We start from the raw sequence: 23,354 nt of genomic DNA on the forward strand, positions 1-23,354 counted from the left end.
TTGAAAAACCCGCTTACATAAAACGAACAACTGCGTCACTGGAGACAGCAGCGGAGAGTGACCCCCGCAATCGAGAAAAGTCGTATTATTTTGCGAAAGCCATTCCCACGTCTGGTTCAGTCAATTGTTCAGCCTTAAGGCCACACCAGCTATCGTCTAAACTATTCCATTTTTTCCAACTGCGGAATAATTTGTATTTAGTGCCATGGCGTCAGCCACTCCGGATTCATCCGTTCACGTTCACGACCTCAACTACAGCTTTCCCGACGGCACAGCTGGTCTTACAAACATCAATCTTGACCTCCCTCTGGGAAGCCGTACCTTGCTAATTGGAGGTCAGATATGTTCTTCATTCCTCTAATCTTGACCTATCCAGTAGTCAATCGCCGCTAATTGTCCATCTAATAGCGAATGGTGCGGGTAAAAGCACTCTCCTCCGTCTCCTCTCAGGAAAACGCCTGGCTCCAGCTAATACCGTAACTATCGGTGGTGTCGATCCTTTTAAGGAGGGGCTTGAAGGCGTCACATATCTCGGGGTGGAATGGGTCCTGAACCCCATCGTCCGCACAGACATTGATGTTCCCACCCTCCTCGCATCCGTTGGAGGCGACCACTACCCTGAACGTCGCGATGAATTGGTCGAGATTCTCGACGTAGATCTATCATGGCATATGCACGCTGTTTCTGACGGTGAGCGGCGCCGTGTTCAGCTCGCCATGGGTCTACTGCGGCCATGGAATCTGCTCCTGCTGGATGAAATTACTGTTGATCTAGATCTACTCAGTCGGGCAAATTTCCTGGCATTTTTGCGAAGAGAGACGGAAATCCGACCGTGCACTATCTTGTATGCCACTCACATCTTGGATAACCTTGCAAATTGGCCCACTCATCTTGTGCACATGCATATGGGCCAAGTACGAGACTGGGGTGCGATTGAAAAGTTTTACGCCGGAAAACCAAGAGTGTCTGAGAATAGTCAACTTGGTGAGTTGGTTCTAGAATGGCTGAAGAGGGATTTAAAAGAAAGAGGGCCGCGACCCGGAAGGCCGAGTGAGAGTAAAGTGGAACCAGGATATAACATGGAAATATAGGCGGAGTCGGCTGGCATGTGACGTTCAACCCTTTTTAACCTCTTAACTGGGTTTTCTCAACCCTTAACGGTGAGACGAATTTCCTTCTCTAGTCAATTATCAAATTTTACAAGGGATATACTGTAGTGGATGAGTGAGTTTCTGCTTCAACGCCATAGAAAAATACTTGGTCTAGAGACAAGCTATGTAAATATATACTTTTTAACCAAGAAGGGACCCAAAAACGCTGTCTTAACGTGGAACGTCATCAATGTTGTATAGCCGGACCGAAGAATCGTCACTTGCGACAGCAAGCTGGTATCCAGGCTTCTTTTCATTCGACGTAGATATTGGTCGCCATGCCAATTGCAAAATACCTTTGGATGGGCTTTGATGCTTGGGTATAGTCACCTGCGACCCAGGTGTGAAGCTATCTATAGCAATATCATGGATGCTAACCTCCCCGGAGTCGTCTCCAACAGCCAAAGACAACCTACCATCAAGGACTGTGGGTAGGAAGTCAATCGCGGTAACCGGACGAGCAATGGGGATGCTGGACTTGCACACAAAAGCTGTGCCTTCCTGAGCCCATACTTTAACCGATTTATCTCGGCCAGCAGTTGCAAAAACGCTGGTTGTTGGGTGCGGTGCCCAACTCGCACTAAGTATCATCCGCGAGTGCGCTTTGAGATTCGAACTAAAAGGACGATATAAAGATTTATCCGTGAAATCACGCTCAAAGACAGCCCATTGCCGATCACGTCCGACACTCAAGAGATATCGATCATCATATGAAAAACGAAGAGAGGTTATCGTCAATGAATGCGCCGTGAGTGGCGGGCGTATCTCGCGCCATGTTTGGGTATCGTATAGGCGAATAACTGCGTGATCTATGGAGCTAGCTTTGCACGCAGTGGCGATAAGAGACCGGTCATTAGTAGCTGCAACAGCTGAGATTTCATAGCCGTGACCATATAATTTTTCATGCTCTGGCCATAGCGTGTGTCTGGCTAGATGATCTTCCAGCGGAGGACGATCGGGATCTAACTGAACTGCCTGCAATGGCGCTTCGCCTTCCGTTCCGTTCTCCTCACCCTCACCCTCATGCTCAGCATCAGCATCAGCATCATCCACTGCCTTATTCGAGAGCCCAAGAACCGGAATATTAGCAGCTTCGGCCATGTCTTCTGTGGATGACTGTGCAAAACCGGACAGCCGTTCCAGCAGCTGTGCGATTGATTTTGTCTCATTAAATACCCGCAGAAGTTTCTCATCGGCACCAGATACGAACCTTGTCGGACCAAGGGAGGCAATGCAATTCAAATCATATCCGTGAATTTGCGGCCGCGAAAACTCATGCCAGGAATGGTAGCCATTGTGCTTCCAACTAGCATGCAACCTTGTCGTCTGATCCGCGCTTGTGGATAGGAGATATCCACCACTCGGTTCCCAGACAATGTCATTGACCGCTCTCACATGCCCGGTAATGCCTAGTATCTGCACCCATGCATCTGCATCGGTATCGTATCTCCAGGATCTCCAACTACCGGTTCGGCCCAAGCTTATAACAACGTCCCCATCTGGGGACCAAAGCCCAATCCAAAATCCTCCAGCGCTGCCAGTGGCAGTTGTGGATCCCTTCTGGACACTTATTTCTCCCATCCTGGACCCAGAAAACCAGACCCCCGATACCGGATCAGACTCCCATATCACCAAAGAATTATCAGCCGATGAAGACATCAACTGAAGCTTTTGAGGATTTGGATGCCATGAAATAGAATATACCCAATCTTCATGGCCAAAAAGCAAAGCTTCAAATGTGACAGTATAGGTGGTTCCCGCTGCATCAAAGGTATGCGCCTTGTTCGATAAGGCCTGTTCCATGCCTCCCAAAATTGCATCTTCTGCATTTCGTACTGCTGGAATAGCTGCAAGTCCTGGATGCACCCTCCATAAGCGGATATATTTGTCTTGACTGGCTGATGCGAGCAGGAAATCTTGCGATCCCGGCAGATCGGTACTTGTGAAAGCAAGAGCTCTTATCCACCCTTCATGTCCCGTCAAAGTGGCTTTCAACTCAAAGTGGGCCTCATTTATATCTTGCGCAACGTAAATTTGAACAGTGCTTCTCGTACCTCCCACAGCTAGCATGAGCCCTCCGCTGGTAGTACCTGGATTAAGCTTCCTTAACGCCACTGTGAGGGGGAAGAAACGAGGCTTGACCGTGACAGATTCCAGTAGACTAGCTTGTATCCCTTTCCCAGCTTCTTCCGTAATCTTCCAAGCCTTTATCGTTCCATCTGCTGCTCCAGAAACAAAGACATCTGAATTTTCGGCGACGGCGATACAATTGATCGAATTTTCATGCCCTTGTAACGTGGCCGCGAGTGTAAAAGTCAGCGGACTTGACTCGCTAGGCACCCAGATCCTTAGTGTTCGATCAACCGAGCCTGTAATCAACAGCGGACGTTTCGAATCTGCGTTTCGTAGCGAGTGAAACTTCACCACATTGACTTTGTCTGTGTGGCCAGCTAAGATAGCGTGCACGCCGCGATTATGTCGGTCCTACCACAAATTAGCTAGGAACAATTCAGGAGCATCTACATATCCATACTGCAGGATCCCAAAGTGCAACATTGTTGTCTGCTCCATATGCGACGAGGCCAGACTGTTTGTGCCAGTCCGCCGCAGCCGGATGTCTATTGCCTCCGACGCAGATATATTCCGTTGTAATGGACACCATGAATGGCTACCGGTAGGGGTAATATTCGAGGAAAAAGGATGCAATAAGGAACTTATGAAACCTTGTGGCCTCTAACGTGAAGAGGCTTGAGTGTATTACTCCGTATGGAGAACAGTCGTTTTACTGATGATTGCCCCAAGCCAAGCTTCTGAGCTTATCGATAAGATATTTTCTGCCCCCTCCCTCTCAGAACTGCCTTCACAAACTACAGCCTCCGGCTCATAATTGACAATCTTGGACGTATTATTTAATTCTTACTCTTTGATAACACCATGGGCTCCCACATGACAGGCGAGAATGGCCAACTAGCCTTGCTCGATATCACAGTGGAATTCACGTTCGTCTCCCAGATCAAAGGCTAACCCCGCAGACCGCAAACCACAGCAAGATGCATTGAAATGCTAACCCCATAGCTCTAGTGGAGGGTTAGAAATGCTCTTTTCAAACCAGCGCAAACACAAGATTTCCTTGCCTTCATTAGACATAACCGGTGCTCCGTCCAACATCGCTTATCTTATCAAGTATCTCTGCCAGAATCTGATGAAAGACGAGCGTAAGGAGCTGTTCGTCCTGGATGACTCAGTGTAGGCTGTTTCCTTCAAAATTAAGCTCCCTGATTAATGCTAATATATGGTACTTTACAGACGTCCCGGTATACTCGTGCTTATCAATGATGCGGATTGGGAGCTGGAGGGAGAAGAACAGTATCGAATACAACAAAATGATAATATTCTATTTGTATCGACCCTCCATGGAGGGTAGATTTGGGAGGGGAAAGGCAACAGGGACGTATGCTCCTCATCATAGACGAGGAAAAATCATGACATATCTTTACATATATAAATGTGACATTAACGGTCCGTTATACGACGTCCTCAACGTGGAGTTGCGAGATCCTTTCTGGGTTGCGTGGCGTCCTCAGCCCACTTTGTGGAGTCCCTCCTCTAGTCAGAGCACCAATGGAGCCATCGGGCATCGGAGAAACAGTGCCACTAGGTGGCACAGGTATTTTGATGTCTTCAGGAGAACCGGGGATTATTTCTGGTGGAAGATTCGGGACATGTATCCTTTTGGCTTCGTTATTATAACTTGCGGGAATAATCTATTTAAGCAGGCGAGTTAATTCCGCATTATTTGGAGAATTGGGATTCAACCAATTACCTCGATGATTTCATCTCGAGGGAACGACAAGAAGGGGATGTCGGCTGCGTTACACGCCATCAGATAGCCGTACAGCACACGGAGAACGCTCTCGTGCGCGATGATAAGGAGATCGTTTCTCTCACGTTCCAACTCGAGAATAATAGGCTCAAGCCGAACAGCCAGATCATGGTACGACTAAAACATTAGCGAATGCAGCCTCTCCGGGTTAGATCACGCTCACCTCAGCCCTAGGGTAGCGATGATGGTAGGGATCTTCATCGTGCTGTTTTACTTCATCAGGGTATTCCTCCCGGATCCGCCTTTCTGACATTTTTTCACACACTCCCGGGTTTAGCTGGCTCAATTGCGACCTGTGACGCGTTTTAAAGCCTTTTTTATGCAGGTATTGTGCAGTTTCTATTGTCCTGCGCCGTGTTGAAGTCCATACAATAAGTGGTCGTGCTTGTGCTTCTAAATCTCCTTGTTCCAAGGCGACTCGCCTTTCCTCCTCACGGTGTTCAAGAAGTCGTCGGGTCATTTTTTGAGCATATTCCTCCCCCTTCGGAGAAAGGGACGCATCTGCTTTGTAAGAATCTGCTTCGAGAGAAGTTCCAGCCTGCAAAATAATTAGCGGATTTCATAAGTTTACCACCCATTCCATGGCAATGACGTACCCGTGCGAAATATGTACGTCTATTTTGGATATGCAGATTCAAAAGATAGAAAACGATACGATGGTGAAGATACCCGAAACTGCAGTTGTTTATCATCATTTTGTCCCCAGCATTAATCATCTGATATTGTCAGCGAAGAATCTAGGATAGGTTTGAGTGTAAAGGGACGAACCTTAATATAATTCAAATCCTTTTCTTCCATAGTCTGAAACTGTGGTATACGGGCCGAAATTCTCGCTAAGTAATCCTTTACAGCGTCTTTAGGATCCCATCCTTTGTACTAGTGCGTCACTTATATGAGCTTCGTTTAGCAGCTTGGGGTCTTCATCGAGAACTCACATCGGGTGAAGATATTTTTACCCTTTGTACGTTCTCCTCAATTATCCTCTCATTGTCACACCATGATTCAATAAAGAGAGTCTAAACATATTAGTCAAGCCTCGGAGACATTTGGGCACTTTGTAACTCACTTGAATGCCGTATTTACCAAACTCCTTTGCGAGTGACCTTCTACCTGCTGCGATAGGGTTGACAGCATCATATATGGCAACTTGACCATTTTCATCGCTAAGGAAATGGTATATATCATCTCTGCACTTTTTGACAATTTTTTGTCTCAAAAGAACGGATGAAGCGGATGCTAACAATACAAGGTAAGCGAATGATCCAAGCTAGCTAGTGATGAAAACAGGATATCGATAATTAAATGAGAAAATCAAGATTCATATAGACCAAGTTGGGTCAGATCGGGGGAATGTTCGGATCGTACACTCGAGTCAGGAGGGGAATTTCACCACACCTTTCACGAAGAAATAGTCCTCAGGGAGATCCTGTCCAGGGACAACTGTGGCACGTCGATAGTCTCCAAGATGGAATATGCGGGTCTTAACACCTAGCCTGTACAGTCACAAAACAAGTCACTGGGTCAGACCGGAATGAAGTCAACACTAGCATAACATGATTCAGGTGAGACATTACACACCAACGCAAATATCTTGCGATAGCCACCGAAATGTGACTGAGAACATACGATTAGTCATTGGTATATGTAATTAGTGCACGATATACCGACGTTTTGCCTCTGGCGGGTAAGCCAACAGTAATAATGACAATTCGACCAGAGTGGAACAGACGGCCAGACTCTGTACTGTAGAGCTGTGCCGGTGCAATCTCCGGTTTATCCGGAAGATCGTGAATAGCGTCCACGAACGTGCTGGACTTTCGCCGGAATCGAGGCGAGCTGGCGATAACATCCGGATTTCTGATAGCGGTTAGAGCGAGTCCACAGACCGAGCTCATTCAAAGATATAAACACTAGTCGCTTATTCTAGCGATCACACATATGTGACAGGCCGAAAGGACCGCATAGGAAGCAACACCTACAGATGGGTATCCATCGTTGAGACTTGAAAATCGGGCTCCCGGCACGGAACTAAACTCAAAAGCCGGAGGAGGGGGTGCGACTTTCACTTGAGTCCGGCAAAGATCCTGCAGGGTCCAGGACAGGGTCAAGCAAATGCAGAATATAAATGTCTTAAAGCTCCTTGAGCTTCAAGGCAGATAGCAGGAAGAATATAAATAGCCAGACAGGCCGACGGTTACTCTGTTGATGGTCCTTATCGGAGATGCTGATAAGGAATGATGATGTCCAAACTGGATGCACCAGGCATTCAACGGATGCGATTTTAGGCCCCCGGTCTTATATAGTTAATCAGAAAAAGAACACTTTCCAGACTGTGGATAACGGTATCAAGTGGACGAGTATGAAGGCGACTTGCACGCGCTCTGGGTGAAATCATTTATGTGCATGAGAGCAGCCGGCCAGTGGCAGTAGAACACTTCCCAAACCGGTTAGCGACCAGGTCATGTGCCTTGGTGCCGATGATGTAAGCAGCAGGGACGGAGAAAATCTAAAGTTGACCTGCTTTTCGAAAGCTTCAACACCCAGTTGCTGGCTGCAAACCTGCACAACTGCTCGAAAGCGACAACTCCGGGACGCATAGGAGGGATTCGATTTGTTGGCGTCGACTGGCAGATTCTGGCATTGGATATAGATACAGTCATCTGCCCGGTTCTTTCCTTTAGATTTTCTCTCCTCGATCCCGTCCTCCGAACACCATGGCCGATTTCGGTTCCGCGCTCAATTTTGTCACCGACAACGCGGTGCCTTCGATTCTCAAAGGCGCATACGATGCCTTTTCGGAACGAAGAGAAGCCCTTGGGCTGACGAACCCCGGCACCGTGGAGAATGTTGCCCGTGAAGTGCAGAAGGATGTTTTGCTCTCCAATTTCATGTTCACCGGCCTCCGCGCAGATCTGACAAAGGTCTTTGGCGTTTCTCCGCTCTTCAGAGTCTCGCATGCATTCACAATGGGTTCGCAAGGGAACCTGCCACCCTATGCCTTTTCCTCTATGTTTGGCACTCCCAGCGTAAGTTCCCTTTGACCACCCTTTTACGCACCTACATGGAATCGAGGGACCAAAGTCTGACATCTACCGTAGGTACTTATGCAAGGCAATATTGGCAGTGATGGAGCTCTTAACGCTGTCTGCAATTATCGGTGGACCTCCGCGCTGGTCACTAAAGCCAATGCCCAGATCATGCCGGGGGCAGCCCAGGGACTCATCCAAATCGACAACGACTACACCGGCTCGGATTTCTCTGTCTCCATCAAAGCGTTCAACCCATCATTCCTGGAGGGTGGCCTTACAGGAATATACATTGGAAGCTATTTGCAATCTATTACCCCAGGGTTGGCCCTTGGATTAGAGGCCATGTGGCAGCGTGCAGGACTCAATGCTCGCCCGGAGACGGCCATCTCATACTGTGCCAGATACAAGGGTAGTGATTGGATTGCAAGCGCTCAGTTGCAAGCTCAGGGAGCAATCAATGCGTCGTATTGGAAGAAGCTTTCCGATAAAGTGGAGGCAGGCGTTGACATGAACCTTCAATTTTCCCCAAGTGGCAACCCCATGATGGGCGGTGGCCTTCGAAAAGAAGGAACCACAACCGTTGGGGCAAAATACGAATTCAGAGCATCAACTTTCAGGGCTCAGATTGACAGCTCTGGAAAGTTGGGCTGTCTCTTGGAGAAAAGAGTTGCCATGCCCATCTCTTTGACCTTCGCTGGAGAGATCGACCAAGTCAAGGTTAGTGACCACTTGAGTGACACCCTTTGAACCGGTCTAAGATATTATCCTAACTTATGCGATAAATAGCAACAAGCGAAAATTGGCCTCGCTGTATCATTCGAGATGGCCTCAGAGGAATTAATGGAGCAGCAGGAAAGTGGTGACATGGCCAACGTCGCAGCACCACCATTTTAATGACGATGACACTCATGACATCCTTCTCACCGCATCACATCCCATCATCCGGGAAACAGGCGCACTCGTAACCACCTTCCACCTGCCTCTTTATTACATTCAACGCATTTAATACCGGACTCCTGGTATACCTTCTGGGACGCCCCGGAGGGAAATCCATTTCCCCTTTATTTGTATATCCGTGAGGCGGTCATAACTGGCGCATCGGGATCGATCTTCCTTGTATAGACTACCTCTGTACCGTTGTCTGCATTACATCCCCCCATTCGCCTCGTTCTCCATTCTACCTTTTCCCTTCATTGCTTCCTCTATTTCTGTATTTTTCGACCGTGCCCTGGTGACTGTTTGGTCACGGGCGGCTGTGGGTTTGATTCTGACGGGTTTACTCGGTTCGAAAGCGTTGACGTGATTTATTTTAGAGGAAGGTTCACTTGTAAAATAAAGTCTTGATTATGGCAGCAAAATGGGATTGTGTTTTCGACCGTTCTGAGCTGGCGGCCTGGCAGGCATTCAGGGCTCACACAACCTGGTTGGAATCGACGATGCGGATTGGGAAGAAATTGATTGGCTGAAGGGTTCTAGCAGCTTCGTTAGCGACTGGATCACTTTGAATTCTCAAAAAAGTTGAATCATGGTTGAAGCATATCAATTTCAAAAACAATCTTCTTTAAGTGGTAGCACTAGCACCGAGACGCAGATGTGTATGCCTTGCACATACTTATAATCTCTAGTCGAAAGGAGCCTTCATGAATCATATTTGGTTGGGGGTCTTGAGCCGCTCCAACACACGGTGTAGGATTCCTCTTTGGGGTGTGCTGCTGTAGAGCTGTCCCGTTTTCAAACATTCATACTTAACAGATATTGCTCTCAATTGACGATAGGAGTTGCCAGCGACGCTTGTCAGTCTCCGCTCGCAAACGAAAAGGCCCGGGCATGACTAGCAGAGGTATGACGAGCCTTAGAATCCGCGCAGCTGCATCGAAACTATCCTGCCAGTGCAGGGCTTTTCGCGTTCAAAGGTGTTGGCCCCAACAAACAGTGTAGATTTTGGACTGCAAGATATTAGCCCAGTTCGAAATCCACCGTGGGCCAGGCCCAGGTGTTCGAGCTTTTGCTTGTGATCCAAAGCGCCTTTTCAGCTGGTCTTTGGAGAGTCCAACATGGAGTGGTATGATCGCCACAACTAGAGGGTGCAGCCACAGGAACCATGTTAACTAATGCGTTCAAGATGGCTTAACTTATGAACTCGAACTATCGGCCGGGATGGGAAGTGCTCAGTAACTAGTTCCTCCCATAGATAGCTACCAGGCTGGAGTCGAGTTCAATCCGGACTTTTATTTCGAGGAGATGAAGAGCAAAGCTCCGCCCCCTGTTCATGGATCGTCATCCGTGACTCGCAAGAAAAAGTGCGGAATACTCGAAATGCCGACCATCCTGCGCCATGAGCTGGCCTATCAGGTCTTGCTTACATCAGTAACTAGTATTCCCGCTGCAGAATAAATACGAAGATTTCCCGCAGGTGCATATCCTCTGGCGCAGATATCAATCCCAACCAGACAGGATTAGGGAACCCAGGATATAGAGCTGCACACCCTGAACACAAGGCCGATCGGCATTAAAGGTCGAGCAATTAGGTTACAGCATTTCATAAGGCCATATCTTTGCTGTGCCGTATTACCAAGCAGTCACTGAGCGTGGTCTCTGTAACCAACCCAGCACCGAGGCGCAGCCTAGATAGCCAGAGGTTGGAAAGTGCGCGTCTCCTTTGGCGATCTTTGCCAGTGTCAATGATGGAAAGGGCGGACGAGCGGGACGGAAGGGATCGTGTGCTTCGTCGCTGTCAACAGCCAGCATCTCAACTTGTAAGGGAAGTGTGCGAGCATTTACCGTCCTCGAGTCAAGTTTGTTTGGGCTTCGTGCTTCCAACAGTCGTTCGGAAATGGCCCCGGGCCTACCTCACACACTAGGCCGATCAATAATTTCAAGTTCATGCTCCTAAAAGCAGAGTACTCTCTGATAGGAACGCAGAGTGCTCTGCAAAGTAGCTTTTCTGAGGTCGGTCCCGCAGGTTCTATGCACAATTGTGCGGCCTATGCATCATTTGCCCTTTTGAAATATGTAAAAAGAAAGCGAGCTGCGATAAGCATATGCAGCTTTCTTTCCCCTGTCTCCGCTTCATTGTTGGTTCGGACATGTGAAATCAGGAAGTACGTAGATCAGACGGACAAGAGCCCAGCAACCCAGCATGCGGTTAGTCCCTGTGTTTCTCTCCCTCTTTCCCTTTCTTTTCTTCTTTTCTTTTCTTTTTTTCTTTTTTTCTTGGAAGAGCTCGACAGACTGCATGGAATGTGAGCGGCATGGTGCATTTCAACTTGTTCAACCGTCCGGAACACAATGTGCGCGCGAACTCGTGGGCAGAGGACACATTTCATGAGAAAGTCCGTCTCACGACGGAGTATGCAGAGGCGATCTGCCTTGGAACATAAATACATACCAAGTACTCCGTATATTCTGTAATTCGATGGCAGTCGGCTCCACGGTAAGATACATGCAGTGCATTGACTCCGTATGTCTCATCGTCCCCGGTCTCGTCTTGCTCTCAAGCCCAGGGCCATACATATACATATATCTGCCCGATGATGTAAGTCTCCTTTTTGGCTTGATACCAGCGGGAATGTGCACGCCTTTAGAAATTCACGCACTGTTCAAATAGTGTGTTAAGCAATGTGCAAGTTACCAAAATACTCCGCTAAATCCTCGTTCCCGGCCTATCACAATTATCCGGGATATAGCTTAATGTAATCCGTTTATATAGATTTGCTTCTGTCATAACAGAGTCCGCGTAAGAGGCTTTATGCTCGAGAAAGCTTCGGGGAACGTTAATGAGATATGGAGCAAAAATAAGAGCACGCCCGCGCACGAGCCTCGCCTTGGTTTGCTAGTGAGTTTTACTCATAGGCGCTAGCCGTGCGCATGGTTAAAACGGCGTGGCGATATATCGATAGCTCGTCCATATCTAAAGGATCCTGCCTGGGTGACGATTCAATCATCACTGTTTGATGGTCATTCAGCACCCAAAAAAAAAAAGAAAATCCATTAAAGTTCCATCTAGTTTCATTCATGAAGGCGACATCTTTGTTGGTTGGAGACACCAGGTCCATTGGAAACTGATAAATGCGTCTTCCTGAGCGTCCTGAATTTCTCTTAGCATCATCCTTGCCGTGTCCCTGGGTATCTCCTGGGAGGTTGGCGCGCCAAGGGGTTGTACGCGCTCTAACCCATGCGAGAGCTTCTGCGCAATTCCCGTTTCGGCAGCAGGAGTGGCTCCACCTGCCTTCTGCTGTTCAGCATCCATCACCATCGCCAGAAAATATGTCAGGGCTCGCAAAAAGATGATTGTGAGGGACCGGGCGGGAACGTATGGCTGCAGACTGGTTACACTAGGCGATGCCAAAGATCTGCCCAGCCCAGAAACACCAGGAGAGCTCCGACTCGCGCAACCCAGAGCTCTTCAGACTACCCACAAGCACAGGGCCGGGGTGCAACGTTGTGGGAGATTTATTCTTAGCGTCGCTGCAAGGGAGGATGATGGCCGCCGCAGTTACCTGGACCCGCCGCTAAGTCCTACGGAGTTATGGACATGGATGCCAGTCATGATCACCTGAGCAGGAGGCGGCGGACCCACCCAGCTAGTGGCTTCCAGCTGATCTGCTGATTCGGCACCTGGCTGCGCCACGCTTTTCCCAAAGCAGATTAACCCGGCTCGGTGGGCAGGAACCTGAAGTCGACTCTCCACAGTCTAGGTGGAGGAGAGCAATCCACAATCAGAGGCACACTTTGTCAATTCTCCACGAGGATTCCTGGGGAATGTGAAGTCGTTCCTGAATCCAAAAGGAAGTTTCGGCAAAGGAACCTCCCCGGGATGATACATGGAAACGAAACACGGTAATATTGGGAGTATCACGTCAAGATGTCTACGATACTTCGTAGACCGTTGCCTCTTCGAATTTTGAGCCAGTGTTCGGATCGAGGAGCACCCGGCCACCAGAGCGATGGTTACAATGCGCCGCGCGCCGCGAAAGGGTACCAAGTTACATGCTCTGTCCAAAATCCGCCGAGCTTTCCGCAACTCAAATTGGCCTAGTTTTGGAGTATGTTGTGGCAATAAGCATAGACGTAAGGTGGCGTAATACAAGCTCCATATATCGGTTTGGAGGGACAACCACGGAAAGTCCCTTGCTAAGGCTACCATGTACCCGGTACCGTTGATAATTAGACACCGCTCGATTCTTGCTGTTCCTGCAGCAACCTCATGGACAAGGCTGCGATGGCTTCAACACTGAGCACTTTGGGTAAATCGAAATTGACAAAACTCTGTCAAGGTTGAATATCAAGCCCTTGATTGGAGAGCAGCATCCCCAGCGTTTCGGTTCGCAAATTTCAGGGTATACATACCTGCGGAAGGACGAGCCGATCCCGATATCACACCGCCCTGGCGCAAGTTTGACTGGTGTGGCGCTGGTCCATCTGAGCCTGGGAATCTGCTCGACGCAGCTCACGAAAAAAATGTATCAGTCAAAGCACGTGAGTATTTTTAGACATTTCGTCATTTCTGCAAGAAGCGAGTTGTTTTACCGAATCAGGGCTTACTCCTGAGTGTGAAACATAAAAGTCCAAATGTATCCGGACATATGTATGTCTATGTGTGGACGGGCGGGAGGAAGTATGGAGTAACGGGAATGTTCCAGCCCCGTCATCGCGCCGTGACCGGCTTAATGAAGGAGTGAGCCGGGATTTGTAAGAAAAAGAAGTTTCCCGCGAGCCGTTTGGCCAATCTGCCCTTTGCAGCGATCTGGCCACCGACCGGTCATCCTCAACAGCTGCACAACTTAAGACGGCAAACGTCGATCATGAACTCAGTTCTTAGAAAGAGAGCACTTTCGTCCGTCGAACCCGTAGCTTAAAATAGATAGTTATACTTCGTCTTATTTTTGCGAGTGAAAGTCGCGCCCGCTACGGAATACATGCACTGCTAGACAGAAATTGGATACAAATATTCGTTTGCGGCGGTTGAATATTGTGTAACAGGATAACCCGCGAGCTCGATCCAGGTGAGTAATTGTGGACGGATTTTCCCAAGAGGATCTGCTGATGAGAGGTACTGCACACGAAGCGTAGCCTATTAAGATGTCACTGCTCGGAAGTACAGGTCAATAAACCAGTCGGATGTAATGATCTTTCACAGCTACTGCAGATGTTGTATCTGTGGAGGAGGAATTTATGGTTCTGTTCCTGCATTGGCGCAATAAAAAGCAGTCGAAATAGAATTTGATATTATTATAATTCCAAATTTTGGGACGGGGAGATGTCAAGAACACCAGTGACTTCATGTTTGCTTGGCGATACCGGTGACTGACGATGAAGCCAGCGGTGGATCGGGGAAGCACAGAGCTTCTCTTGTGTGGGCGGGCTTCTCGGGCCCTGGTGTGTAACGTCGCCAAGGAGAGCCGATGAAGATAGCAACCTACCCCTCCTCATCTGCAAGCGGCTACCCGAGAGGAGAAGGCCCAAATCGTTTGCTGGGAATAGCAAGCGGATTCCAGGCATCACAAGCAGAACTTCTGCATCGCAGTGACGAGAACGACCAGGCAGATGCACCTGTCAGGTTCAATGTTGCCAATGGCGTCCTGTGCTGGTCGAGTCGTGCACTCGGCGAAGTGATATCCCAACCTACGTATATGTACAGAGCGCACTCCGTATATCTTGTCCTGTGTAGGGTTAGTGGAGAGCGCCGGGCTGGTACGAGCTTTGTTACCTTAGCGCCGTTAGCCAGCAATCGGCGGCCAATCAATGACCAATCCCACGGTTGCCATAGGCCAGCTTCTTGTAAGATTCATTACGGGCGAAAATTGCAATTGGTCACCCGACCAACCAGCATCGCTGTTCATCAGCAGTCGCAACCGCCAACCCTTCTCTCACACCCAGCCTGCGCTCCCATGGATGTTCCTGAGAACTGGAAACTCGACGTCGCCCGCGCACCCGGCATGCTTATTCAGCTACGCAGGTGATCAGCTGAGACGTGTGTACTCCCGATCTTCACGTCATTGCCTCCCATTCTTTGGGCGTTTTTGGAACCTTTTCAGAAGTTGTTGGAAGAGAGACTTCGGGGCGGGGGGGTCATGGTTGAGCTAAAGGTAACTCTGGACGCAACTTGCTGGCCCGAAACTTCTCTGTGCATGCCCCTCCTTGGGCTCAAGCCATGCTGAAACTCTTCGGGCTGCCAGGATTTCACATCAAACACACAAACCTCGTCAGCTTGAATTTCAAGTATATATTGGAACTTGGTTTGGGCATTCGAGCCCATTTTTCTGTTTCAGGAGCCGTGAATGTCCTTGTCGCTCTGCTTGAGTGGCGTTTCGTCAGGCTGAAGCACGTGGACATTGACGTCTTCCAAGCACACACACATTATTTCCACGAACCTTCCCTGCGTAATTACGCGGTAATGCGAAGCAGCAGGGAAAATTACGCGCTCCTGTGCTGGGAGGGGGGCCAAGTCACTGCCAGGCAACGTTGCTTTCTCGCGAGTCCTGGAATTTGCTCTGGCAGATAGCTCAAAATAGATTGCTGGACGGCGCCGTAGGGGTCCGAAGAGCAGGTAGATTGTGTGGATAGCGTTCCGTTTCTGCGTTGCGGAGGATTCCTGAGGTGCATGCTCCATGACACCAGGCCGTCATGTATCAGCTTGTAATGCAGCCAGATAACTTACATATGTTGTACTCCATAATACAATAAACTGCAGCAAAGACCCCCCTCAAGGAAAAGCAGTTCGCTTTCCGCAAGACTAACCACCGGTCGAGTCTTTGTAGCCACCAACCTTCAGCTCTTTTCCCTACCTTCACCTTCGGGTCCGTCCTTTTTTTTATTCTTCCTGGAAACTTTCCATTCTTCACCTCTCCTTCATAACTGTCTCAAGAACAATATTCTCTGTGGTGTGGTGTTTTGAGGCTTAATCTGGTTCCCTGCATACATATCTCCCCCTTCCTGTGTCACTGCTTTTGCAGTGTTCCTCCCACTCCGCCTTCCCGCACCGTGCTCCATTCTGGTGCTCGTCTCTCCATCAACGTCACCTGCCCTCTCAGACTCCTCTTCTTTTCTTCACTTTTGACATTCACCTTCAGTGAAAGTCCCCTTGTACTCACTCAATTCTCACTTTCTCACCTCTCTCACGCTTTCGTCTGAGGTCGAAGTGAAGTTCCCTTCACTTTTCGTCGCATCATTCACTGTTGTGTTGTCTAGCCGCTCACTTTTCGTCGCATCTCCTCACTATTTAAGGCATTCACACCACCTTCCTCCCTCCATCCTCCTTTAACCTCTCTGCCAGCCTTCCTCATTCTCGATCTCCGCAAACGTTCCCCCGCCCCTCGATCGAAGATTCTTCCCTGAACCCTGTCCTCTTCCAAGACGGACCTTACAGCTGAGCCTACGCTCCACCTCTCTGCTTGACTTCTCCAGCCGTTCTCCGCTGTAGCCAGATTTGGACAGCGTCGTCTACCTACGGGTTCCGTTTCTGCCTGCAATGTCACAGAATCGGCCCAGCATGTTTTCAAGCTTGCGTATGGGGGGTAAGTCGTTTCTGCTCCGTACTCGATCCCACATTTCGAATTGAACTGACTGAGAAATTTTCGGCTGTTGCAGAGGTCATTCGCGAGAAAGTTCAGGATGGCGTGACTGGCGAAACTCGGGAGATGCAGTATACACAGTGCAAGATTGTTGGCAACGGGTCCTTTGGAGTTGTCTTTCAGACCAAGCTCTCTCCAGGCGGAGAGGATGCTGCCATTAAGCGTGTTCTCCAGGACAAACGTTTCAAGGTTGGTCGTGCCCTTCTTTGTTCCGCCCGCTGCAAATATTGAAGCTGAAGTCCATCAGAACCGTGAGCTGCAGATTATGCGCATTGTTCGTCACCCGAATATCGTCGAACTCAAGGCATTCTACTATTCCAACGGAGATAGGGTAAGTCTAGTCACTGTCCTTAATTCTTTCAAGTTTGCGGCAACTGACTGGAAACCCCGATCCATCCGCAGAAAGATGAAGTTTACCTGAATTTGGTCCTCGAATTTGTGCCTGAAACCGTCTATCGTGCATCTCGTTACTTTAACAAGATGAAAACCACTATGCCTATGCTTGAAGTCAAGCTTTACACTTACCAGCTTTTCCGAGCTCTCGCATACATCCACTCACAGGGTATCTGCCACCGTGACATTAAACCTCAGAACCTCCTTCTCGACCCTAGTACCGGCGTGCTCAAGCTTTGCGATTTTGGGAGCGCCAAGATTCTTGTTGAGAATGAGCCCAATGTTTCATACATCTGCTCACGTTACTATCGTGCACCGGAACTGATCTTTGGAGCAACTAACTACACCACTCAGATCGGTATTTCACCTTGGTGTTCTTCGATTCCCTTTTTCCACTTGTAATCGCTAATCAGAATATAGACGTTTGGTCCACTGGATGTGTCATGGCAGAATTGATGTTGGGCCAGCCGTTGTTCCCCGGTGAATCCGGTATCGATCAGCTCGTTGAGATTATCAAAGTTCTCGGTACTCCGACCCGTGAGCAGATTAAGACCATGAACCCGAATTATATGGAACACAAATTTCCGCAGATTAAACCTCATCCCTTCAACAAGGTATGCAGCGCAACATCAGCTTTTAGCGTTCTATTTACTGACGAAACCACCGTGAAGGTCTTCCGCAAGGCTTCACCTGAGGCTATTGATTTGATCACTGCTCTCCTTGAATATACCCCGACCCAGCGTCTTTCCGCCATCGAGGCTATGTGCCACCCGTTCTTCGATGAATTGAGGGACCCGAATACTCGCTTGCCGGATTCACGCCACCCAAGTGCTTCTGCCCGTGAATTGCCCAAGCTTTTTAACTTTACTCACCATGGTAAGTCAAATAACTCCGCTAAATACACATCACGAGCTGACATGTTCTCTAGAGCTGTCCATTTCTCCTTCATTGAACCATAAGCTGGTGCCTCCTCATGCAAAATCCGAACTCTTTGCCCGCGGTATTGATATTGATAATTTCATTCCGCTCAAAAAGGAAGAAATGATGGCACGCCTTGACTGAATTAAAGCTTCAGCTCATGAACCACAAACTCTATTCTTGTTTGCTGGAAGTGACAAATGCTCGTCTCGAAGTCTTTCTCTCTTGACATGACTTGCGAGTTTTCAAGCTTATGCATCGAACGGTTCTTTTCTTCAAAACAGAAATTTAAAAACACCAAAGATCCCCTCGAGTTATCGTCTAGACCTTCGCTGCATGAAAACCTCGAACCTAAAATGCTTTACAATCATGCCATTCATGGTTTTGATGGTGCCAAGCGGCAATGAATCAATGATTTCCTTTTTCTGATCATGATATGGTGAACGCGTGATACCATGGAGTTATTGGACAGGTCGGCGGGGTCTTGAAATCATATTTCCGGAAATTGCAAGTGAATAGGGACATGTTATGCCTGCTGAAACTTTTTTCTTTTTCATTTTTCTTACTTATTAACCAAGGTGTCTCAATGATAGGCGTGGTGGGGGGAGGGTAGCCGAGAGTGACAGGATGGCTTTGCGAGAAGATTGAGTAAACGGGTAAAAGCAAAGCGAGACAGCTTGAGTTTGGGGATGACGTGTATTTTCTTTGTCGATATTCGCATTCGACGACGGCCTCCATATCCATGGACTATCATTGAATCCAGATACCTGCATTCCTTGTCTCTGTCAGTCCTCAAAGTCCTTTGACCTTGCCTGAACCAGTGGTATTTATCATTTCCCACTATTTCCACCTTTCTCTCAACCCTTAACACACCACCCCGGGCTAACCGATCCTTTGACCTTGAACCGACGCCCTACTTTGTCACTACTTTCCATTCCCATTTTCATGTCTTACTACCTGAGAATTTGCAGCGTGGCGCCTTCATGGTTTTTGCAATAGGGAGCTCTGTTTTATTCTGAATCCATGATGCTTGCATAGTTATATAGGTATTATAGCACCTGTCTTATACTACAAAGCACATTTTCTGAACTTTGGATTTTCCAGCTCACAGCAAGTACAGTAGATATGGACATGTTTTATCACTGCTGTCAAGTCCTTTAAGATCGTCGTGCCGGATATCATTTTAAGTTCCTACCTACGTGATGTCGGATAAATGTAATAGCGAGCCGCCGGCTGGCATTGGAAATGCCCCCATTTACCATTTACCAGCTAATGCAAACCTCATCTGATTGGGTGAGCTCTTTGGTTTGAGAGAGTCTGGAGTTGTTTTCCTTCTGACAAGCACCCCAGTCGTCGCTTGGTGCAGACGCCGGAAATCGAATCGACCTCTCTGTGCAATTGACCGCTCAAGCTCGAGAGTAACTATATCCTCCTATCAAATTCCCCCTGGCGTGAGGCAAAGCGGCAGGTAGTTAGAACTTTTGCGGTAGGGTTAGTTGCGGGAGCTCCTTTTTCTTTTTTTTTTTTTTTTGATCCTGTTGTCTTTTGGGGTTTGTGTTACTTGCCGTGTGGTGGGGACGAAATGCGGTATTGAGGTGCTCCATTAAGTGTTTGGATATGTTGCTGATTACTTGGATTGATGATAGATATTCAACTGCTGGATTAAAGGGTTTGACTGCGTTGGCGCACCGTTTATCGCGCTGAAGGCTTTCCAGGCTATCAGTGAGATCGCGGGAGAGCGAGGTGTTTTCGCTTTCGCGCCGTCGGAAACGTGTGAAGTACTCGCGCTCTAGTGAAAAAAAGGAGTTCTACAAATCACTAGCATTTCTCGAGTTTGACCCTCTTTTTTGGCCATTGCTGTGAGGGCGTAGCTGTAGAAGCGATGGTGGACCACGAAGCGCGTCGGCCAGGGGGAGGATTTAACCGCAAAAGGCGGTACAGAGGTGCGTCTCTTGTCTATGGCTTATGTGCCTGCTTCCATCGCTCGTAGTGGTGGAGGATATACTGTTAGGAGCTGGAGACTTATGAATTGAGCAGAGGATGAAGGAGGGGAGCGCCATCGACCGCGACGGCGATACGAGGAGCCGCTGTCTGCGTCAGTTCGGAGACAGCTTTTGACAATCGCGGAGTCGGTGAGTCGTTTTGCCCTAGGTGCATTCCTTGGGATCCAAGGTGTCTGCGGGGAGTGCTAACTTTCCTTGTGCGAATATAGGCCGTACGAAGAGTCGAAGACGATGTTGCCAAGATCGCAAACACTATCTGCGAACATTCTGAAGATGAAGAGGTGCAAAATGATTTCCAAGATTTGGTGTTGCAATTGTGAGCATTTTTTCGTGAGGACCTGGGTTGCTATTGCGACCGAAAGCTGACCATATTGATTTGGCCATAGGGTTATCGAACAGCCCTTTAAAATTCCCTTCGTTGCGGCGGTAGTCCTCCTGATCAACGCTCAAAAGTCTGAAATCGCTAGCCGGGCCTTCACCAAAGCTGGCGAAATGGCCCAGTCCTATATTGCTGCTGGCGAGTGGCGCGAAGTGAAACTTGTCCTTCGCTTTCTTGGCTGCCTTCAGGGCGCTTTTGAAGGGGATGGTATCTTCCCAATACTGGAAGAGCTTTTTTCTCGGGCTGTTGACTTGCAGACAGCGTCTTCTGATGATGTACGTATCCTCAAAGGCTACAACGGATGGGAGGGGTTTTACTAACGTATTCATAAAAACAGTCTCTCGGCCTTGAGCTTGTTAAGATTATTCTATACACGATATCCTATGTTATGGGGTCCTCAGCATCGGGGTTCGAATCCCATGCATCCGCGCTCTTGGAGAAGACGGATATCATCGCCTCGACACCGCATACGCTAGAGGCTCTCGTGGATCCTTTCCCATCGGAAGAAAAAACGGAGGAAGACAGATTGAGCGCACTGGGCCTACTTCAAAAACAACTTCAGAACGAAGCTAAGAATTCTTGGGAACTTGCGTGCCTTCCCCGACCATGGAAGATGCCACCCAAGGAGGAGGACAACTCTGACGGAGACCCTCTCAAAAACGCCACCAAGCATCCCTTCCCGAGCATCTCTATTCCCGACCCAGTGAAGAACGGCCCACGGGCGATATTCCCTGAGATTTTCCTATCGGTTTATGCTGACCAGAATATTGAGACCGTCCCTTCGACTACGGATATCGCCTCTTCCTTGATTAGAGATGTGTTGGTTGACACAATCAACATCCTCGACTACAACCGAATTGCCGCAGCCAAGTTTCTGATTGACGTTGACTGCTATTTCGCACCAACCACGTTCATCAAGCGTGCTACTCCCTTTGATAAATTGCGTGATGTAGCTCCGGATAAGCCGACCTGGAAGCCAGAGGATGTCGCGCTTGATGCGGTATTTTCTCAACTATTACAGCTGCCTTCGCCTGAACATAAGCAGGTATATTACCACTCCGTCTTGACTGAAGCTTGCAAAATTGCCCCGGCAGCCATTGCGCCAAGCCTGGGTCGAGCAATTCGATTCCTTTACCGCAATGTGGACAAACTAGATCTAGCTCCTACATACAGATTTCTTGATTGGTTCTCTCATCATCTGAGCAATTTCGGTTTCACTTGGAAGTGGACTGAGTGGTGAGTATATTAACCCTTCGATCTTTCAACCAATAGACCATTCGGGAATCTGACACCCTATAGGGTCGATGACGTTGAATTGCCAGCCGTGCATCCAAAGAAGGCTTTCATTATTGGCGCCTTGGATAAAGAGATCCGTTTGAGCTTCGCTCAGCGCATCAAGGGAACTATCCCGGAGCCGTACCAGGCTTTGATCTCTGAAAATAAGGAGAAGGATACTCCTGATTTCAAATACGCACAAGAGAGTAGGTCTAACAGCTGTTACTAATTTACGGCAATGAGATACTAATGGAACACACAGCTACCCCGTATTCAAAAGAGGGCCAGGAAATTCTCCAACTCATCCGTAAAAAGGCGTCGGACGAAGAAATTGCCCCTGTCATCGCCTCTATCGAGGAGCAAGCCAAGGCCCATGGACTCGCTGACCCATCAATCCCGTCAACGGACGCCTTTGTCACATCCATTTGCTGCGTCGGCTCCAAATCGTTATCTCATCTTCTTTCCTCCATTGAACGATGCAAAGAGAGACTGCTTGCCATTGGCCCCAGATCTGCAGCTGCCCGCCGCCAGATAATCACTTCTGTGATGGAATACTGGGTCGACCAGCCCGGAAATGCGGTGAATATCGTCGACAAGCTCCTCAATTATACCATCCTTACGCCTCTATCGGTCATCGAGTGGGCTCTCGTCGATAATCTTGCTGCTGGCAGTATTCTCGCCAAACCCCACATTTTCGAAATGATCTCCGCCACCATGGGCAAGGTTACGAACCGCATCCGACAGATTGTGGCTGCCCGCACTCAGCCAACGCTCGTGGAACCACAACTCAGCGTGATACAAGATGCGTTGACGAGGGAGAGCGCAGACATGAGAGCAATGTTTCGACTTATCGACGACTCTATTGTGCCCGTTGCTAGCGGAACAAACGATGTGATGATGGAGCGCGATGATGATAGTGCGTTGGCTCCGGAGAATGAGCTTATTCGTGAGTGGGGAAAAAGGTGGCTGAGAGTGTTTAGGCGGAAGGCTGCGGTGGAGGACGCGTTTATCACTGAGGCGATGGTTAATGCGGTGCCTGTAGGGACGATGCTGCCACCGCAGCCGCAACCGCAGCCGGTACAGACTGCTATGGAAACGGATGGAGCGGATGGACAGAATGAGATGACCGATATTCAGTAGAAAGCAGTGAAGCACAGGGATCGAGGCTTGACGGAGAAATGTATTTTTAAAACAGGTTGATTTGTGGCTACTAATCTGCAGTTTCGAGGGCTGTTAATTACTCAATCTTTCTGTTATCTTTTCCTTGGGTTGGTAATACCTATCCTTGCTATTCTACTGCAGTTTTTGAAAGTGAACTTTGGCTGGATGCCTCCCAATATGTGACTATATGTCACAGCACTGGACACCTCATGGCAGGCACTTCCAGCGAGGAAATTTTGGTTTTCTCCTAGCTATGGACCATTATTCATTATGTTCACCTGTGATATCCTAACCTTTCACAACCATAACTTGCATTGGCGCGCGAACAGTGGACTTTCCCAAACCCCAAGCAAATGACTCACAAACTCATCAAGAGGATCTCTATCAGCAACAGTACATTATAGTTACTCTGTCGCTGAAGGAGGATGCCTTATGGTATTGACCATCATTACTATGGAAACATGGTTTCTAATCCAGTGATGTCGAACACTCTAAATAGACGGAAGATTGTCTTTTGAGCACCTCTAAGGCATTCCTATGTTCTTTGCGCATAGTCTACAATGAAAACACTAGGCCTTTTCTATTTTTA

At 48.5% G+C, this 23,354-nt stretch overlaps 8 protein-coding genes across 8 annotated transcripts; 5 read left to right on the forward strand and 3 right to left on the reverse strand.

The window, feature by feature from the left end:
• Positions 1 to 205: 205 nt before the first annotated feature.
• CAF16 (CCR4-NOT regulatory complex component) lies at positions 206 to 1,182 on the forward strand (the record flags this gene model as incomplete). Its single annotated transcript, XM_003071127.2, has 2 exons — positions 206 to 335; positions 409 to 1,182. The coding sequence occupies 2 exons, from the start codon at positions 206 to 208 to the stop codon at positions 1,089 to 1,091; spliced, it is 813 nt and encodes a 270-aa protein (XP_003071173.1). The 3' UTR covers positions 1,092 to 1,182.
• Positions 1,183 to 1,322: 140 nt separating this feature from the next.
• D8B26_000774 (uncharacterized protein) lies at positions 1,323 to 3,813 on the reverse strand (the record flags this gene model as incomplete). The annotated part of the gene is made up of 2 exons (XM_003071128.2): positions 1,323 to 3,635; positions 3,685 to 3,813. The coding sequence occupies 2 exons, from the start codon at positions 3,811 to 3,813 to the stop codon at positions 1,323 to 1,325; spliced, it is 2,442 nt and encodes an 813-aa protein (XP_003071174.1).
• Positions 3,814 to 4,055: 242 nt separating this feature from the next.
• Positions 4,056 to 4,794, forward strand: URM1 (Ubiquitin- modifier 1). The gene is made up of 3 exons (XM_003071129.2): positions 4,056 to 4,150; positions 4,233 to 4,397; positions 4,458 to 4,794. Exons 1-3 carry the CDS (start codon positions 4,086 to 4,088, stop codon positions 4,573 to 4,575), a joined length of 348 nt encoding a protein of 115 aa, XP_003071175.2. The 5' UTR covers positions 4,056 to 4,085; the 3' UTR covers positions 4,576 to 4,794.
• D8B26_000776 (uncharacterized protein) lies at positions 4,676 to 7,413 on the reverse strand (the record flags this gene model as incomplete). Its single annotated transcript, XM_066123334.1, has 11 exons — positions 7,014 to 7,413; positions 6,699 to 6,891; positions 6,617 to 6,648; positions 6,430 to 6,527; positions 6,101 to 6,270; positions 5,970 to 6,050; positions 5,803 to 5,910; positions 5,631 to 5,750; positions 5,198 to 5,572; positions 4,975 to 5,151; positions 4,676 to 4,915 (listed from the first exon to the last, which is right to left on the reverse strand). The coding sequence occupies exons 1-11, from the start codon at positions 7,025 to 7,027 to the stop codon at positions 4,676 to 4,678; spliced, it is 1,608 nt and encodes a 535-aa protein (XP_065979408.1). The 5' UTR covers positions 7,028 to 7,413.
• Positions 7,414 to 7,580: 167 nt separating this feature from the next.
• On the forward strand, positions 7,581 to 9,563 carry TOM40 (translocase of outer mitochondrial membrane). Its single transcript, XM_003071131.2, has 3 exons — positions 7,581 to 8,060; positions 8,133 to 8,780; positions 8,850 to 9,563. The coding sequence occupies exons 1-3, from the start codon at positions 7,749 to 7,751 to the stop codon at positions 8,955 to 8,957; spliced, it is 1,068 nt and encodes a 355-aa protein (XP_003071177.2). The 5' UTR covers positions 7,581 to 7,748; the 3' UTR covers positions 8,958 to 9,563.
• Positions 9,564 to 12,075: 2,512 nt separating this feature from the next.
• Positions 12,076 to 12,612, reverse strand: D8B26_000778 (uncharacterized protein; the record flags this gene model as incomplete). The annotated part of the gene is made up of 2 exons (XM_066123335.1): positions 12,076 to 12,397; positions 12,563 to 12,612. The coding sequence occupies 2 exons, from the start codon at positions 12,610 to 12,612 to the stop codon at positions 12,076 to 12,078; spliced, it is 372 nt and encodes a 123-aa protein (XP_065979409.1).
• Positions 12,613 to 15,830: 3,218 nt separating this feature from the next.
• On the forward strand, positions 15,831 to 18,718 carry RIM11 (regulator of ime2). The gene is made up of 7 exons (XM_066123336.1): positions 15,831 to 16,579; positions 16,653 to 16,825; positions 16,884 to 16,967; positions 17,039 to 17,387; positions 17,450 to 17,643; positions 17,701 to 17,905; positions 17,958 to 18,718. Exons 1-7 carry the CDS (start codon positions 16,534 to 16,536, stop codon positions 18,089 to 18,091), a joined length of 1,185 nt encoding a protein of 394 aa, XP_065979410.1. The 5' UTR covers positions 15,831 to 16,533; the 3' UTR covers positions 18,092 to 18,718.
• A 527-nt stretch (positions 18,719 to 19,245) lies between these two features.
• On the forward strand, positions 19,246 to 22,850 carry D8B26_000780 (uncharacterized protein). The gene is made up of 8 exons (XM_003071133.2): positions 19,246 to 19,438; positions 19,594 to 19,890; positions 19,985 to 20,079; positions 20,160 to 20,266; positions 20,337 to 20,604; positions 20,667 to 21,565; positions 21,629 to 21,810; positions 21,867 to 22,850. Exons 2-8 carry the CDS (start codon positions 19,830 to 19,832, stop codon positions 22,742 to 22,744), a joined length of 2,490 nt encoding a protein of 829 aa, XP_003071179.1. The 5' UTR covers positions 19,246 to 19,438; positions 19,594 to 19,829; the 3' UTR covers positions 22,745 to 22,850.
• The last annotated feature ends 504 nt before the right edge of the window (positions 22,851 to 23,354 follow it).

The sequence above is a fragment of the Coccidioides posadasii genome, chromosome 1 (genome assembly GCF_018416015.2).
Source record: "Coccidioides posadasii str. Silveira chromosome 1, complete sequence".
NCBI classification, from domain to species: domain Eukaryota; kingdom Fungi; phylum Ascomycota; class Eurotiomycetes; order Onygenales; family Onygenaceae; genus Coccidioides; species Coccidioides posadasii.